General features: G+C 37.2%; 1 protein-coding gene across 1 annotated transcript in view; it reads right to left on the bottom strand.

The window, feature by feature from the left end:
- Nucleotides 1-6,273: 6,273 nt before the first annotated feature.
- LOC121417840 (MAM and LDL-receptor class A domain-containing protein 1-like) overlaps nt 6,274-16,513 on the bottom strand; it is a 29,004-nt gene continuing 18,764 nt past the window's right edge. Inside the window, exons 15-20 of the mRNA XM_041611572.1 lie at nt 15,908-16,078; nt 13,487-13,669; nt 12,531-12,668; nt 11,493-11,618; nt 10,504-10,589; nt 6,274-6,339 (exon numbers count right to left, since the gene is read on the bottom strand). Coding sequence (XP_041467506.1) covers nt 6,274-6,339; nt 10,504-10,589; nt 11,493-11,618; nt 12,531-12,668; nt 13,487-13,669; nt 15,908-16,078 — 770 coding nt within the window. The remainder of the gene's footprint in view (nt 6,340-10,503; nt 10,590-11,492; nt 11,619-12,530; nt 12,669-13,486; nt 13,670-15,907; nt 16,079-16,513) is intronic.

Raw genomic sequence — 16,513 nt, 5'->3', positions numbered from 1 at the left:
TTCAAATGCTTTAAAGACATGGCTGAACTGTGCTAGACCATGGTAGAGTATTGTATTTGATTTGTAACAATTCGAACTTGAAATGTACTAAAATCAGCAAATAATGCTTCATATAATGTTAAAGACAATGCATGTCAGTAATTGTTAACTGAATATGAAGTTATGTATGTCATTTGTATTCTGCACGTGTATAAAATAAATGAATGCATACTAGAGAATATGTTATGTGCATTCTCAAAATGTAGATGGCACGTGATCTTGGGACTTAGGACGAAATACACAATCTGGATGACTGAGTTGGCGGTTTGAACTACATCGAAGTAAAGTCACCGCACAGCAGTTCCAAACCTTCGATTTGCAGGCCGACTGTCATCAATCGTTGAACTGGTGAGCTGTATCAAAGCGAGATAATGCTTGAAATGAAACTGTTATACAGAGAAAGGATGGCAATCTTGTGAAGAAAACCTAAACTGATTTTCAGAAAAGACATGTGTTTTTGTCGATGTTTTCATTGTTGAATGGCGAGTAGCCCAGTAGGCCTATGTATTGAGTTCGTGCACTGAACATATTGTAGAAGCTGATTGTGGAAGTTGTTTGTAGGAGTTCAAACTCGACACAGTTCTGGTGTCCGTCACAACTCACTATGATTAGTAAGGGTGTAGAGAACTTATGATATTCGAATTGAAAGTTGACTAACAGTGCAGGATGGTATGAGAAATAATTATGTACTCAAGTGATATCTAAACATTCCTACAGGTACTAGAGTTATATTCCAAATGGTGAAGGATAGATAGGCTAATTCAGGGCCTAATCCCATCATTGTTGGAGTGAGGTATATAATGTATGGATAGTGAGACAATATATTCACTTAATGCTAATTGTGCTAAATAAACCCTGATGATTGTTCATTATGGTAAATGGCATGTGTTGAATCTTTATTATTTGAGTCTCCATGTGACATTTCTGGGGGCTTGTCCGGGAGACATAAAATGCCATTTATGGTCACATGGTTTTAGATTCTTACAATGTTCTCAAAAAAGTTCAGGGACCTCTCGCAAATTTTAATTTTGATAATAGTAACCTATGTAAAGTCAGAGAGCGTATATAACAGGCATAACATGGATTTGAGTAAGTTGATTGAAGTAGGGGAAAAGTTTGGATTGAGTGGGAACGATTTAAAGTCATTTGTGACGGCGGAACAGAAAAGAGCAAGAGATGAGAGAGCAGAACAGCTCGAATTGAAAAGGAGAGAAAAGGAAGTGGCAGAGCTACAGCTAGAGATAGAACGCGAAAAGCGCACTGCCCGCGAAAGTAATGGTTCTGAAATGAACCTTTCACAGGTTGTAGCTAACAAAGCGAAAGCGCCGAAACTGCCTACTTTCTATGAAGAGAGGGATGACATTGATTCTTACCTCCAAAGGTTTGAAAGATATGCCAAAAGTCAAAATTGGCCTGAAACTGACTGGGCCATAAATCTGAGTACTTTGCTTACAGGTAGTGCGTTAGAGGTATTTACTCAGTTGTCTTGTGATGATGGAAACAACTTCAAAATATTGAAGAATGCCCTTTTGAAAAGATTTCACTTAACTGAAGATGGATTTAGATCAAAATTTGTTACAGGAAAACCGCGCACAGGAGAGACGGGACATCAATATGCTACCCGAATGGAAAACTACCTTGATAGGTGGATTGAACTTGCAGGTATCAAATTGACATTTCAGGATCTCAAGGACCTAATTCTTAGAGGTCAGTACATTGAAGGCTGTCATCGAGATCTTGTAATCTTCCTGAAGGAACGACAACCAACAACCATGCAACAGACAGTAACCCTGGTAGATCACTACCTTGACGCAAGAGGTGGGTATTTTAAAACACAGTTTCCTCCAAGACAGCCTATGCAGCCTGGTACCTCAAAGAGAAACGAAGGTAAGCCGCTTTCATCCCAAGCTAAATCTTTCCAAGAAAATAACAAACAAAAAACTTGCTTCAATTGTCACCAAATAGGTCATCTCGCAAGGAATTGTCCAACTAGTGCCCCCAAGCAGCCCCTTTGTTACCTTTGTCGTAAAACAGGCCACTACGCTAAGGACTGCCGTTTTACCTCTACAAAAGCAGCAGGGTTGATGACAGCAGAAGAGACAGCCATACCAGGAGCTAATCACCAAGAATGGACACCTCATGACTCAGAGGTAAGTACTCAAGGATCATACACTTGCAAATGTATTGATGGCATGATGATTCAAATGCCCAACTCTGAAACTAGTGATGAAATACGTACAGATCACGTGAAACTCGATTGTGGTCATACATTCCCTATACTTAGTGCAGCTTGTACTAGCAAGAGTTTTATCATGAGTAAAATGCCAGTTTCACAGGGTTTTGTTGGGACTAATAAGGCATCGGTTCTTAGGGATAGCGGGTGTAGTGGTGTTGTGGTAAAACAAAATCTCGTAAAGCCAAGTGAAATGACAGGGAGATTAATAACATGCATACTCATTGATCGTACCGTAAAGAAGTTTCCCCTCGCAATTGTTGACGTTGATACCCCTTACTTCACAGGCAGAGTTGAGGCGGTTTGCATGCAAAATCCTTTATATGATCTCATTTTGGGAAATATTACAGGTGTTCGAGCAGCAGATGACCCAGACCTATCCTGGTCACCTGAATTCCATGGAATATGTGCCGTGGAGACAAGAGCTCAACGAAGGGGCCGAGAGAAGCCATACCGGGCATTAAAGACTCCCAAGCCATTTGAGAATATTGTCACCCCACAGATGCTGAAGACTGCCCAGCAAGAGGATCCCACATTGAACCGTGCTAGAGAATTGGCCAGCAGTCAAGATGAAAAGGTAACTCGCCATAATGGCACTTCATCTTTTTATTTCCACAATGACATATTGCATCGTAAATTTCATTCACCCAAGGTTGAAGAAGGTCACATTTTCACTCAAATCGTCGTCCCTAAACCATATCGTAGACAGGTCATGCAAATTGCCCACGAGGCTCTGCTTGGAGGACATCAAGGTGCAAAGAAAACACTTCAAAAGGTACTTACCAATTTTTTCTGGCCTGGTATTACAACAGACATAACTAGATTTTGCAGGTCATGCGATGTATGTCAAAGAACCATTTCAAAAGGTAGAGTTCCGAAAGTACCCCTTGGTAAGATGCCTCTCATTGAGGTACCATTCGAGAGGATTGCCGTAGACATCGTGGGCCCAATTCACCCGGTAACTGAACAGAAGAATAGATACATACTTACCGTTATTGATTATGCCACCAGGTACCCAGAGGCCATCCCATTGCAAAATATTGAAGCAGAACGAGTAGCAGAGGCATTAGTGAGTATCTTTACTCGTGTAGGAATCCCAAAAGAAATGCTAACAGACCAGGGATCTCAGTTTACCTCCGAAGTCATGAAGCAAGTAAGTAAACTGTTATCTGTCAAACAATTCACAACATCCCCGTATCACCCCGCAGCGAACGGTCTCGTTGAAAGGTTCAATGGCACACTTAAACAAATGCTCAAAAGAATGTGTGCAGAAAACCCTACTAACTGGGACCGTTATATTGAACCCCTTCTCTTTGCAGTTCGAGAAGCCCCTCAAGAGAGCATGGGATACTCCCCCTTCGAGCTCCTATATGGGAGAAAGGTCAGAGGCCCCATAGCAATACTTCGTGAATTGTGGACAGGGGAAGTTGATACAGCAGAAACAAAAACAACTTACCAATATGTTCTTGATCTAAAAAATAGATTAGATGAAACATGTCGCAATGCCCACGAAGAACTACAGAAGTCGTCAACTAGATATGAAAGGTACTACAACCGAAACGCCAAGCATCGAGAGTTTCAGGTAGGTGACCAAGTCCTTCTTTTACTCCCTACCGATAGAAATAAACTTCTATTACAATGGAAGGGCCCATTTCTGGTGGTCGATAAAGTGAGTACCACAGATTATCGCATTGATCTCAGTGGGAAATCAAAGATCTTTCACATCAACTTGCTAAAGAAATACTATCCCCGAGAAGAGGTAAGTGCCCTCAGTAACGAAGACACAGTCAATGTCTGTGCTGCTGTGATTGAGGATGAAAACCTTTCCTCTGATACCACCTCAGAAAATCAGGAATACATGTCTAACACTTCTCTCCTTCAACCTTATCCTATAGGAGCCACGGAATCTGCAGAAGATGTTAAGATTAATGAAAAACTCCTTCCTTCTCAAACCAATCAAGTGAAAGCTCTTTTGACAGAATTCCAAGACATACTCACTGATATCCCTGGTTGTACTTCACTTGGCCAACACACCATTGAGTTAAAACAACGAGAGTTGCCGAAAGGTAAACCATACCCAATTCCTCATGCCCTCAGAGATACAGTAAAGAAGGAGGTTAAAACAATGCTGTCACTCAATGTTATTGAACCCTCAAACAGTCCATATGCATCACCCATAGTGATCGTTAAAAAGCCGGATGGTACAAATAGGTTTTGTGTTGATTTTCGTAAGCTGAATAAAGTTACCAAGTTTGATGCAGAACCAGTTCCTGACCAGGAAGAGCTCTTTACAAGAATCGCAAAAGGCAAGTACTTTACCAAAGTTGATCTAAGTAAAGGTTATTGGCAAATTCCTATGGAGTCAGAGTCTAAATCCCTTACTGCTTTCATAACACCAGACGGTCTCTTCCAGTTCAGGGTAATGCCCTTTGGATTGGTTAATGCCCCTGCCTCATTTAGTCGCATCATGAGAAAACTCCTTGATGGTTTAGAAGGTGCGCTAAACTATATAGATGACATCCTCGTCTATTCAACGTCTTGGCAACAACATTTGGAAACTCTCACTGAGCTGTTGTCGAGGATTAGAGCCGCCAAGTTGACTGCCAGGCCAAGTAAGTGTTATATTGGTCATGAAAGTGTGGAGTTCCTTGGACATGTAATTGGACATGGACAAGTTGCACCGCGACCTGAGAAAGTAACAGCCATACAAGAGGTGAAACAGCCAAAGACTAAGAAACAACTTAGATCCTTTCTCGGTATGATGAATTACTATCGAAAATTCATTCCTAATTATGCTGCTATTGCTGTTCCCCTTACAGATAAGACCAAGAAGCTGGAACCAAATATCATCAGATGGGAGACAAGTCAAGAGAATGCCTTCCACGCACTGAAGACAAAGTTGGCCAACCCTCCCATATTACATCTTCCAGATTTGAGTAAGAATTTTATTCTCAGAACAGATGCCTCAGATTCTGGATTGGGCGCAGTTCTTCTACAGACAGAGGAAAATGAGAAGTTTCCAGTGGCTTATGCAAGTCGAAAGCTGCTCCCAAGAGAGAGAGCATATTCTGTTATCGAACGGGAATGTCTAGGAATCGTATGGGCCATTAAAAAGTTTGAAACCTACCTATATGGCAAAGAATTCGTACTCGAAACAGATCACCACCCTCTAGCTTATATGCAAAGCGCAAAAGTGGCGAATGGCAGAATCATGCGCTGGGCACTTGCGCTACAACCATACCGTTTTCGCATTGAAGCAATCAAAGGCGTCGAAAACGTTGGAGCTGATTTTTTGAGCCGCGCAGAGTAAAAGAACAAAAAAAAAGTGAGAAAGATTAGCAAATAAAAGTAATTGCTGTGAATGAGATTGATATGTGTATATATATATATAATTTTTTTTTGTTTAACACAACCAGAAAACAAAATTAACAAAAAAAAAAATGTCAGAAATTTACTTTCAAGAGATATGCATTTTCTTGGAAGGGGAGTGAAATGTCACGTTGAAAATGCAATATCTTTGAATCAAAGTCAGTGAGAGAGAGAGAGAGAGAGAGAATCTATTGAGTGTGCCATTGATGGTGAGGAGTTATTCAGCCGTGCAAGACATACCTGTCTTGGTTTAGCATTTTGGCTTTTGAATAGGAGACATAGCAATGCACTTAATTGGGTTTTATACATTGTATGTGGCTTGCTGGTGTACAGAGAGTGGACACACCTCAACTTGAACGCCATGAGGAAGGGAGAGTCGAATTTGGCTGCTCTGAAAAACACAGTTGAAGATAATTTGTTTTACTTTTCTTCCTGAACTTGCTAAGATTATGCAAGAGCTACCTATTTTTATAATCCAAAGGCAGAAGAGTTAGCCTGTTACATCAGTGTAACTTAACACCTTTTTCAAGCCTGTAAAACTCAAGCCATCGATGGCACGTGATCTTGGGACTTAGGACGAAATACACAATCTGGATGACTGAGTTGGCGGTTTGAACTACATCGAAGTAAAGTCACCGCACAGCAGTTCCAAACCTTCGATTTGCAGGCCGACTGTCATCAATCGTTGAACTGGTGAGCTGTATCAAAGCGAGATAATGCTTGAAATGAAACTGTTATACAGAGAAAGGATGGCAATCTTGTGAAGAAAACCTAAACTGATTTTCAGAAAAGACATGTGTTTTTGTCGATGTTTTCATTGTTGAATGGCGAGTAGCCCAGTAGGCCTATGTATTGAGTTCGTGCACTGAACATATTGTAGAAGCTGATTGTGGAAGTTGTTTGTAGGAGTTCAAACTCGACACAGTTCTGGTGTCCGTCACAACTCACTATGATTAGTAAGGGTGTAGAGAACTTATGATATTCGAATTGAAAGTTGACTAACAGTGCAGGATGGTATGAGAAATAATTATGTACTCAAGTGATATCTAAACATTCCTACAGGTACTAGAGTTATATTCCAAATGGTGAAGGATAGATAGGCTAATTCAGGGCCTAATCCCATCATTGTTGGAGTGAGGTATATAATGTATGGATAGTGAGACAATATATTCACTTAATGCTAATTGTGCTAAATAAACCCTGATGATTGTTCATTATGGTAAATGGCATGTGTTGAATCTTTATTATTTGAGTCTCCATGTGACACTGATAAGATGTCTTCCTTTTGATATTTAGCGATATTTGACTTGCTATATCTTACTTTGAATGCATATCATAGAATGTTGCACAATGTACTTGGCAAACTGTGAAATACCAGTCGTACGTGGACGAATTGTTGTTTTTGGATATAAATGAAAAACACAATTCAAAAGAATATATGAATAATCAAGACATCAAAATCGGTGCTTAGCTCATAAGGTTTTAACCCCCTATGTCATTTTGGTACAAATAACCATCCTCTGATCATGCGCAGACAGAGGCGTCGATCCTGGGGGGGGGGGGGGTCGATCGCCCCACCAATGAAAATATTGGGGGGCAAACATATCATTTTGCCCCCCCCCCAATAATTCCGGATATGCATTAAAAAAACAAGATTGTAATGTTCAGCAAGCGAGATGGAAATACACAACTCGTTCTTTATTTAAAATCGTGCTCAAAATGTCCGCTTTTCAGATTGGAATACAAAAATTTTCAGCTCGCGCTTCGCGCTCGCATCATTTCTGTAGCAAAAACCCATACTTTTCATGATTAAATAGGTGAATGTAAATGTCCCGTTTTCAGTTATAAGCCTCAAAAGAACTCCTGCTCCGATAAGCAATCATCTTTTCTTGGATATGATTATATCTTGCTCTTTGTCAAAAACGTCCATGTCATTTTTTCAGATCGAAATATCAAAATTTTCAGCTCGCGCTCCGCGCTCGCATCTATTCTTCTTTTAGATACAAATCTTAATAATTGGTACCAGAAACGCTTACAATATCAAGTTTTCAGGTCAGAATATAACGAAATTTCAGCTCACTCTCGGCACTCGTACATATGTATCCTCATTATGAGTTACTACAAACAGTAATAACAATAGTAACAGAAATGCTTTAAAGAATACAAAATCATTTATGAATTTCAGTCTGGTTTTAGGAATGGTTATTCTACTGAAACATGTTTAATTCACTTGTTGGATTTTGTTAGGAATGAAATTTCCGAAGGCCGTTATGTTGGAATGGTTCTTCTTGACTTACAAAAAGCATTCGATACGGTTAATCATGAAATACTCTTAAAGAAATTAGAAGTGATGGGTTTGAATTTAGCATGTTTGAATTGGTTTAGGTCTTACTTGACAAATCGCCGCCAAGTGGTATCCATGCAAAATGTACTCTCATATTCTATGCCTATAAAGTGTGGAGTTCCTCAGGGGAGCATATTAGGTCCCATTCTTTTTATGTGCTATATCAATGATATTTGTGTTAATGAAAGTAAATTACTTTTATATGCAGACGACAGTGTTTTACTCTATTCTGATACAAGTCCTAAGCTGATCGGTGAAAAACTTAGCTTAGAATTATCAAATTGTGTTAAATGGATGACAGATAATAAGCTTAGCTTACATGTTGGTAAGACCGAAAGTATTTTGTTTTGTTCGCGGGCTAGGTCTAAGCATACAGATGATTTCAATATATACTATAACAATCAATTAATTAAGAGACAGAATTCCGTGAAGTATTTAGGCCTGATATTAAATAGTGATCTCTCATGTACATCTATGGTTGACTCTATTGTCAAAAAAGCTAATGCTCGCTTGAAATTTCTATACCGGTATCAAAATTGCATGAATACGAAATCCAGACGCATTTTAAGCTTTTCATTAATACAGTGTTTATTTGATTATGCTAATGCAGCATGGTACTGCAGTCTTGGAAAGGTTGATCAAAAAAAGTTTAGAATTATTCAAAATAAGATTGTTAGATTTATTACTTGCTTACACCCAAGAACACATGTTGGGAAGAATGAAATCGAAAAAGCTGGCCTTCTTCGCATAGACTTGAGGTCGCAACAACTTATACTTCACCATGTTCATAAAATTTTCTATTCAAACGAATATCATTACATATCAAAAAACTTTACACGGTCATCTAATATTCACGGGCATGAAACAAGAAATAGTCTGTTTAACTTTGTTGTACCTATGAGAAAAGGTCAAATTGGCAACACATTTGATTATAATGGTATACATTTTTGGAATTCCCTCCCTAATCATGTTAAATCGGTTAAGACTTTTACACAATTTAAAAGAGTATTGAAACAACACTTAAAAAATGTCCCCACTCTGTAATGTTAAATATTCTTTCTAATTTCATGTGTATCATGTAGTCTTATATATAACTATTTAGTTATGATTTATTTAATCAACTTGTCTTACATTGTTTCATCATCTTTTGTTGTTTGCTTTAAAGTTTGATGTCAAACTTATGTGTTCTTTTTTATATCTTAGGTTTTACGATTCATGAATCTTGTATTAGTTACGATGCATTTAGCGCTACTTAAAAACTGATTATAGTATAATTTTTATATGTAACCTAGAAGTAATGATCGTTTACTCAACCTTTATACATTTATTTTAATCACATTTTGCGAAAATGGTTTTCATGGCAAACTTATTTGTTTTTGTCTTTTTATATATTAAGTTTTACAATTTTTCGTGTAAATTTAGTGGTCTAGACTTAATTGATGTAGTTTGTAGATTTCTATAGGTGTTTTTTCATAGATGTACACTGTTGCATGTCAATTACTGATATAAGGACCCCATTGAAAATAAGTCATCTCGGCTTTCATGGGCAATCCTGTCAAGGTATACACTACTGTTCATATTTTCATGTACTTGTTCACAGTTACCTGACAAATAAAATCAATCAATCAGTCCTAAACAGGCACGCTTTTCCTGTCAGTATACTAAAAAAATTAGCTCGCGCTTCGCGCTCGCATTAATTTGCTGGTGAGATACGTGTCTGTGTCTCATGAGTCATATATATACACATGTTTATATATATATATATGTACATACTATATGTGTGTGGGTGGGTGTTTTGTACGATCGAGCGCCTTTGGAACGTTAATGATTTTGCCCCCCCCCAATCTGAAAAACGGATCGACGCCCTGTGCGCAGAGAGAACTACGAACTGACTTATTGACACGCCTTTTAATTTAAGAACTGGGACTCTTTCATGCGGTCTGTTATCAGAGCAATTGCTTTGTTAAGGGCCAGCTCCCGACAAAGCTTGTGCTAGTTATCTTTGTTCTTGTCACAAGGTAATTTTTAATAATTTCATCTGTATTTTGGGAAAGTTCATGGCTTGTGTGGATTCCGCGACAATTGCCCCGCGACAGTTCTTCGACGGAAAATTTTTACGTGGAGACAAATATAAAAGCTAACCTCCGAAACTTAACAATACCCTATGCCCTCTGAGGTTATCGTGCCACACATGTGAAAGCGTAACACAATCGCAATAACTGAGAGCCCGTGCAAATACGTTCTACAGTCGTAGAAATACGACTGTACATGTTTATTCTGGTATTATTACTGCATATATCCTGAAAATATGAACATCCAATATTGTGTGGTTCTTATTTCCATTTATAGTTAACCCAATCGCCTCCCCCCCAAAAAAAAGAATAGAAGGATTCTTATGGCGACAAAACATATATTTCTAATGAATAAGCAGATGTAATCATTCTAAAAGAGAATACACAAAATCATATGTATAATTCTGATATATCTGGAAAGTCATTAATAGAATAAAACACATTACCGAGTATATTCCTTTTATTCCACTTGGTATAATGTAATTATTCTCATCCAGATACACAGCTTCGAGGGAAAATTCACCAAACACATCTGCAAAATAAAACAGGTATATAAATTTATGTTATGTGAAAAATGTTTAGATTTTCATTTCAGGGGCGTCAATAATAAAAATAAATATGACTGACTTCACAACCCCCACTCTCTAATTCTCTCTCTCTCTTTCTCTATGTTTAGTTGAGAGAGGGTTTCAACACAAGCAATTTAGTCGACGAAACGTGTTCAATGCTGTTGATGTTGACGCCACCGCCGTCGGAAAAGCGGCGCCTGTTGTGTAACTCTGCTATGCAGATGAGACAAAAATAGTGACACATTCATGAATTTGGACAAAAACACAATTTGCTCTAGATATGTAGACGAATTCACGTTTTGGGGCAGTTTAGGGTCTGACATGCACTAACGAAGTGTTGCGTGATTTTGGAACCGCGTACGACTATCTCCAAAGTTGAGCGGGACTTCAAATTATAAAGACAGCGAGCGACGTACGGTAAGAACAAACAAAATCGAGCTGCGGATATATCTTAAAAAATGTCGAAGGGGGGGGGGGGGCTGGATCAGCCCCTAGTCTCATTAGACTGATACGATTAGGCTAATGATGAACTTTTTTTCTAAAATGACCTTTGTGAATTGTCATTAGGAGAAGCCAATCATTTTCAAATATAGATGTTGCGTAAGCTTTACTGGTGACTAGAATAGTACATCAGGGATAATTTTGGAGATCTGTTTTATTGTCTGCCTTTGGTACATTGTCTGCCTTTGGCACATTTGACTATTGTTTAGGCAACTGCCAAATACCAGTGATGATGAAGACTCTATTTATTGCTCTTTAGCTTGCATGTGATAAAATGACCCTTTTCTGCTTAATGGGCAGTTTAAAACGGTGAACAGGCTTATTACTATCTTAGTTTGTATGATCTTAAAAAGGTTGTTACTTACCACTCATAACGAACCAGAATTCAGCGCATCTGAATCCGCTCAGTGGTGCTGGATACTCAGGGGTCCACAGTCTTCCCATATCATTTATTCTAGTGCGCTGTCCGGTCTTTATTCGCATATAATACCCTGAATGAAAATACAAATTACATACATCCACTAAAAGTACAAGAACTGTCGTGTGAATTGTACCTTTCTGCCTTCATCAATGGAAATTCAATGTTTTTTTATTATTATACATGTACATTATCATACGAATTACTATGGCTCAAATTGCCCCATGCTGGCTGGCTCAAAGTACCCTAGCCCTACCTTAATGCGATATGTTCACATCCACACATTTCTTATGCATCCAATATGTAAAAGACTATGACAAGAATGAAGATCCATACCTGGACTACCAATATTGCTGTTCTTTCTTTATTATTTTTCAAGACATGTGTGGGTAACTAAGAAGTCCTGATCTTTTTGGCTGAAATTTGTATTTTTCCCTCTAAAAAATAACATTTTATTTCAAAATCGAAAACAATATGGTTGGGTAAAGGGTTATGTAATGGGTCATCAATACATGACACCACCACAATGTCCGACTCATTCATTATTGGCCTGGGGGTGGTGGCTCAACTTGCCCCTATGCTCAACTTACCCCGCCTTCCCCTACACAATATGCACATCCTTCACTCCCTGGGGAGCATTCCAGCGTTAATACAGGTTCATATGAATACAAATCAAGGTTTAAGGTTTTATTCATATCAAACATACCACATTTTTAACAATGTCACCAACTCAGTAAAACAATGATATTATACAAGACAAACAATAATATTATACAATACAAATTATTTTAGGTAAGCATATAAATAAATATCGTAGAATATGAAAAGTGTACTTAATATACCAATAGAAAAAAAAGGACTAAAATGCATTCTTGTAAATGGTTGTAATATAATGACAGAGAAAGAAAAAGTGAGGTGTGGATATGGGGAGCCAAAGGTAAAAGCAGAGCTTGTTGGTCAAAGGCTCCAAGGAATATAGACGTACCTTCTGCCGTTCCGTATGTATGGTCAAGCTGAGGTCCAGTGGAAACTGATGTTAAACCACGGTCTCTAGTCCAGTCCAGTTCATCAGTATCCGAATTGATAAATCCGCACGCATCGTCGGGTTGGAAGTCACAGAATACTGGAAATCAACAAAAATCGAGCAGACACAATCAGCTCGGGAATAACTGGTTACCACTGCACTTTTCGTTTGTCCCTCTACCCCTTTACTCTGGAATAAAGCCCAATCATGAATAATAAACACGTCTACATCAATGTTTAAATAAGCATTAACATAAGCGTTTTACATGGAGCCGGTGTTACGTTGTCAATAGAAATTTTCCTATCATCAGCTGTTTGACAGTCTTTTTAAAACAGTGGACAGGGAGGCATTTTGTATTGAGTCGTGCTGCATGCGCATATTGATCACTGTCCCTCTTCTTGTTTATTATTAAAATATACTATTATTATTTTCATATATTTATTATTATAATTGTTACTGTTATTTATTTGTTGTCATTATGCCAAGTGGATCAGCTCCACTCAGAAAACAAAATATATCATAAAGAAACATGACATGTTACAGTGGATGCAATACCATCTCGCATCATATAGCACTTCTAAGTTAAGGAAAAACTCGATAGGTCGATCTTTTTTTTTGCTATGACACCGTTAGTATTGTTTCCACAGCCTTAAACCGCCTTATAACATTCTACGATTTCTACAAGTATTTCAAAATATGTTCATACGTCCCTCTTTAATGCATTAAACCTGGCAAGTACATGTACAAATCAACGGTAGAGTCTTTGATCCGAAAAATTCAAGGGTCTACACGGTCTGAATAAATCACGGACCAAACTGGCATGAAAAGAAAAAAAACAGAAATAAAACATCGGATGCAGAAAGTTTGAACAAGGGAAGCAAATCACATTCGAACATACCAGAATTTGATGAACTTACACAAAGCCGGACAAGATCCATAGACCATGATGATGTCATCGATTGCAATGTCACCATGGTAACCAGCGGCTGATACTCCCTCTATATAAACCTTTGGGTTTGTTTCTCTGGCAATGATGGCCACTCGTCCCAGATTCCAGTCGTAACCCTGTGTTCCCGATTTCGTCCAAATCACTGTTCCCTCTAGAAAACAAGATTGGAGTATGAATAAGTCTGAGAAAAACATGACAGCGTTTGAATCGAGCGGTTTAAGTATCCGCAATTCAACAGTTAAAGTAATCATGTTAATGGTAAGCTGCATTTTCCAGGTAGGTTTATAATAAATCCAGTCTAGTTTCAAACTAAATTGAATGTGACCGGTTTAATCTATGCATCACCTATTTTTATGATAATAATTCAATTCAATTTCAATTCATTTATTTGACATCCTTAAAAAACATACAAACATAGGCCTATATACAAATATACAACAAAGGAGTAAAAAGAATTTAAATTACAATATAAGCAATAATACGAAAATAAAAATGGTAGAAATATAAAAGAAATGGAAATAAAATGCAGCGGATGTAGGAAGTCAGAAAGGCCATTGACCTGTCAAGCCGACTCCCTTGATTACTACATTATACGAATAAAAACACAAATAGAATAGCGGCCAAAAACAAAACAAACAATACTCGAACATATTGACATCGACCCCCCCCCACAAACACACACACATTAGATAGGCAGTTGGAATTATTTATTATACGTAGACAGTTGGTTGTGTTTCAATCTACGTTTCGATGATGAGAATGTAACAGATGACTTTAAAGTATCGGGTAAATTATTCCACAAGTTTGGCCCTTTATAACGAATTGTAGATTTAGAAAGCGTATAACGAAAGAACGGTATATACAGGTGTATAATGTGTTTGAATTTCTCGTTACATAATTATTTATACTGCTATTAAATATAAAAAACCTATTAAAACAAGATGGAAAAGTAGAATTTAAATTGAAATATTGGTACATGAATAAAATAATTTGCGATTCATAAAGTTCATTTAGCTTTACATTTTTTAGCTTAAAAATAAAATCTGTGTATGAGCTCTAAAAAATGAATTTGTTATTACCCTTATTGCACGTTTTTGAATCACATATATCCTTTGGAATAAATATGAGGCACAGCAACCCCAGATAATAAGACAATAATTCAAATGTGGCAAGATCAAGGTATTATATATATTTACAAGGATGCGTAGTGGTAATTTTTTTTTTACTCTGTTCAATACTCCGATTACTCTTGAAATCTTTTTACAAATGTAATCTATGTGATATTTCCATGTCATATTTTCGTCAAGAATTACTCCTAAGAATTTTACTTGTGTGTTTTAAAAATAACATAATTTGTTTTTTCGAAATTAATAAAAAGTTTATTGGCAAGAAACCATCGTTGAATTTTGGCTATTTCAGTATTTAATATAAAATTCATATTAAAAGGATCATTACCAGATAAAAATATTGTTGTGTCGTCAGCAAAAAGAATAAATGATAAAATACTGCTAACACTTGGCAAGTCATTTATATACATTAAAATAATAATGGGCCTAGATTAGATCCCTGAGGTACACCCATTTGTATATTGCTATATGCTGATGAATTATTGCCAATGCTCACATATTGCTTACGATTCAATAAATAACTTGTCAATAATAACAATGGAGTCCCTCTAATTCCATAAAAATACAATTTATGGAATAAAATATTAAAATTAATACAATCAAAAGCTTTTGATAGATCTAAAAATGTACTGATTAAAAATTCATGATAATGATAATTATGATGATAACAATGATAATGATAGTAATTATAATAGCAATGACGCAAATAATAATAGAATAATGAAAGCAATAATAATAATAAACACAAAAGAATAATCATTAAAGTCATGCATTTACATGTATATAGCCCAATCTATCAGAAATAATTTTTTCTAGGCGCACCGATAAAGCTAGCCCAGCGCTCAGTGCATTCAAGGAATCTGGGTGGAGAGGAGCACAATGTGGGAAAATACACTATGGCTGGGATTCCAACCCATAACCTGCTGATTGAAACTCGTGAGTCACAACCACTAGACCACGACTTACCATTGAAGTAAGTACACAAACTCACTTTACGTGCGCAAGTCAATATTGCCCCAAAAGAATATTGTCTAAATTGAATAATGAAATTTTCGCAGAAAAGTAATCGTACATTTGTTTTAACGATTTCGTAGAACTCCATATTGGCATGTTCACTGTGGATACGTTTCCATTTTTCATTAAATTGATTCAAATGCAATATCAATTTTCTCACTGAGCTTGGAAATCACAGAAAACACATTCATAAATCAACCACATCAGGCAATGGAAATATACCAAATGATATTATGTACATTACCTACCTTCGTTTCCATCAGTGTTTCCATAGCCAACATTTAGTGATCCAACATGTGCGCCGTACATATGATACCAGAATGTAAGACACATTTGAGTTCCTACTGGTAGGTCATCACTGTACAGACGAGCTACATCTTCTGCATTGCCTGACATGGCATCAATCAATGCATATTTACCTGAAAAAATTTATATGAGCAATATCAGTGTGTGGTTTAGTAATGGGTGAAATATTGAAACAGGCCCCAGACATATGGCAAAGCGTAAAATATGACTTAATAGCAAAATCAACATCTAATTCTGATCCATTTTGACAAGATATTCTGAAATACAAAATTATCTTTTCCACTTTTTTTCGTTTTCTTTTAATTCTGAAACTACAATGTCTAATTGATTGCGGAAAATGTGTCGGGTCCTGTACCCTCATGCCTGCCTGCCATGTATTCGCCATTGATTTCGATTTCACCGACATTACAATTTTTTTTTTTGGGGGGGATGGGGGCGGCTTCTTTCGAGCAATGATTTTTAGTTGATATTTGGCTATGGCAGTCGCAAACATTTTTAATCTCTTGGTAGTTTATCAAACCAATTGTTTGCCATTGGGAAATAAATGT

This window comes from Lytechinus variegatus, chromosome 6, assembly GCF_018143015.1.
Source record: "Lytechinus variegatus isolate NC3 chromosome 6, Lvar_3.0, whole genome shotgun sequence".
In the NCBI taxonomy this organism is placed as follows: Eukaryota; Metazoa; Echinodermata; class Echinoidea; order Temnopleuroida; family Toxopneustidae; genus Lytechinus; species Lytechinus variegatus.
This window is presented reverse-complemented; position numbering and strand designations above follow the sequence as displayed.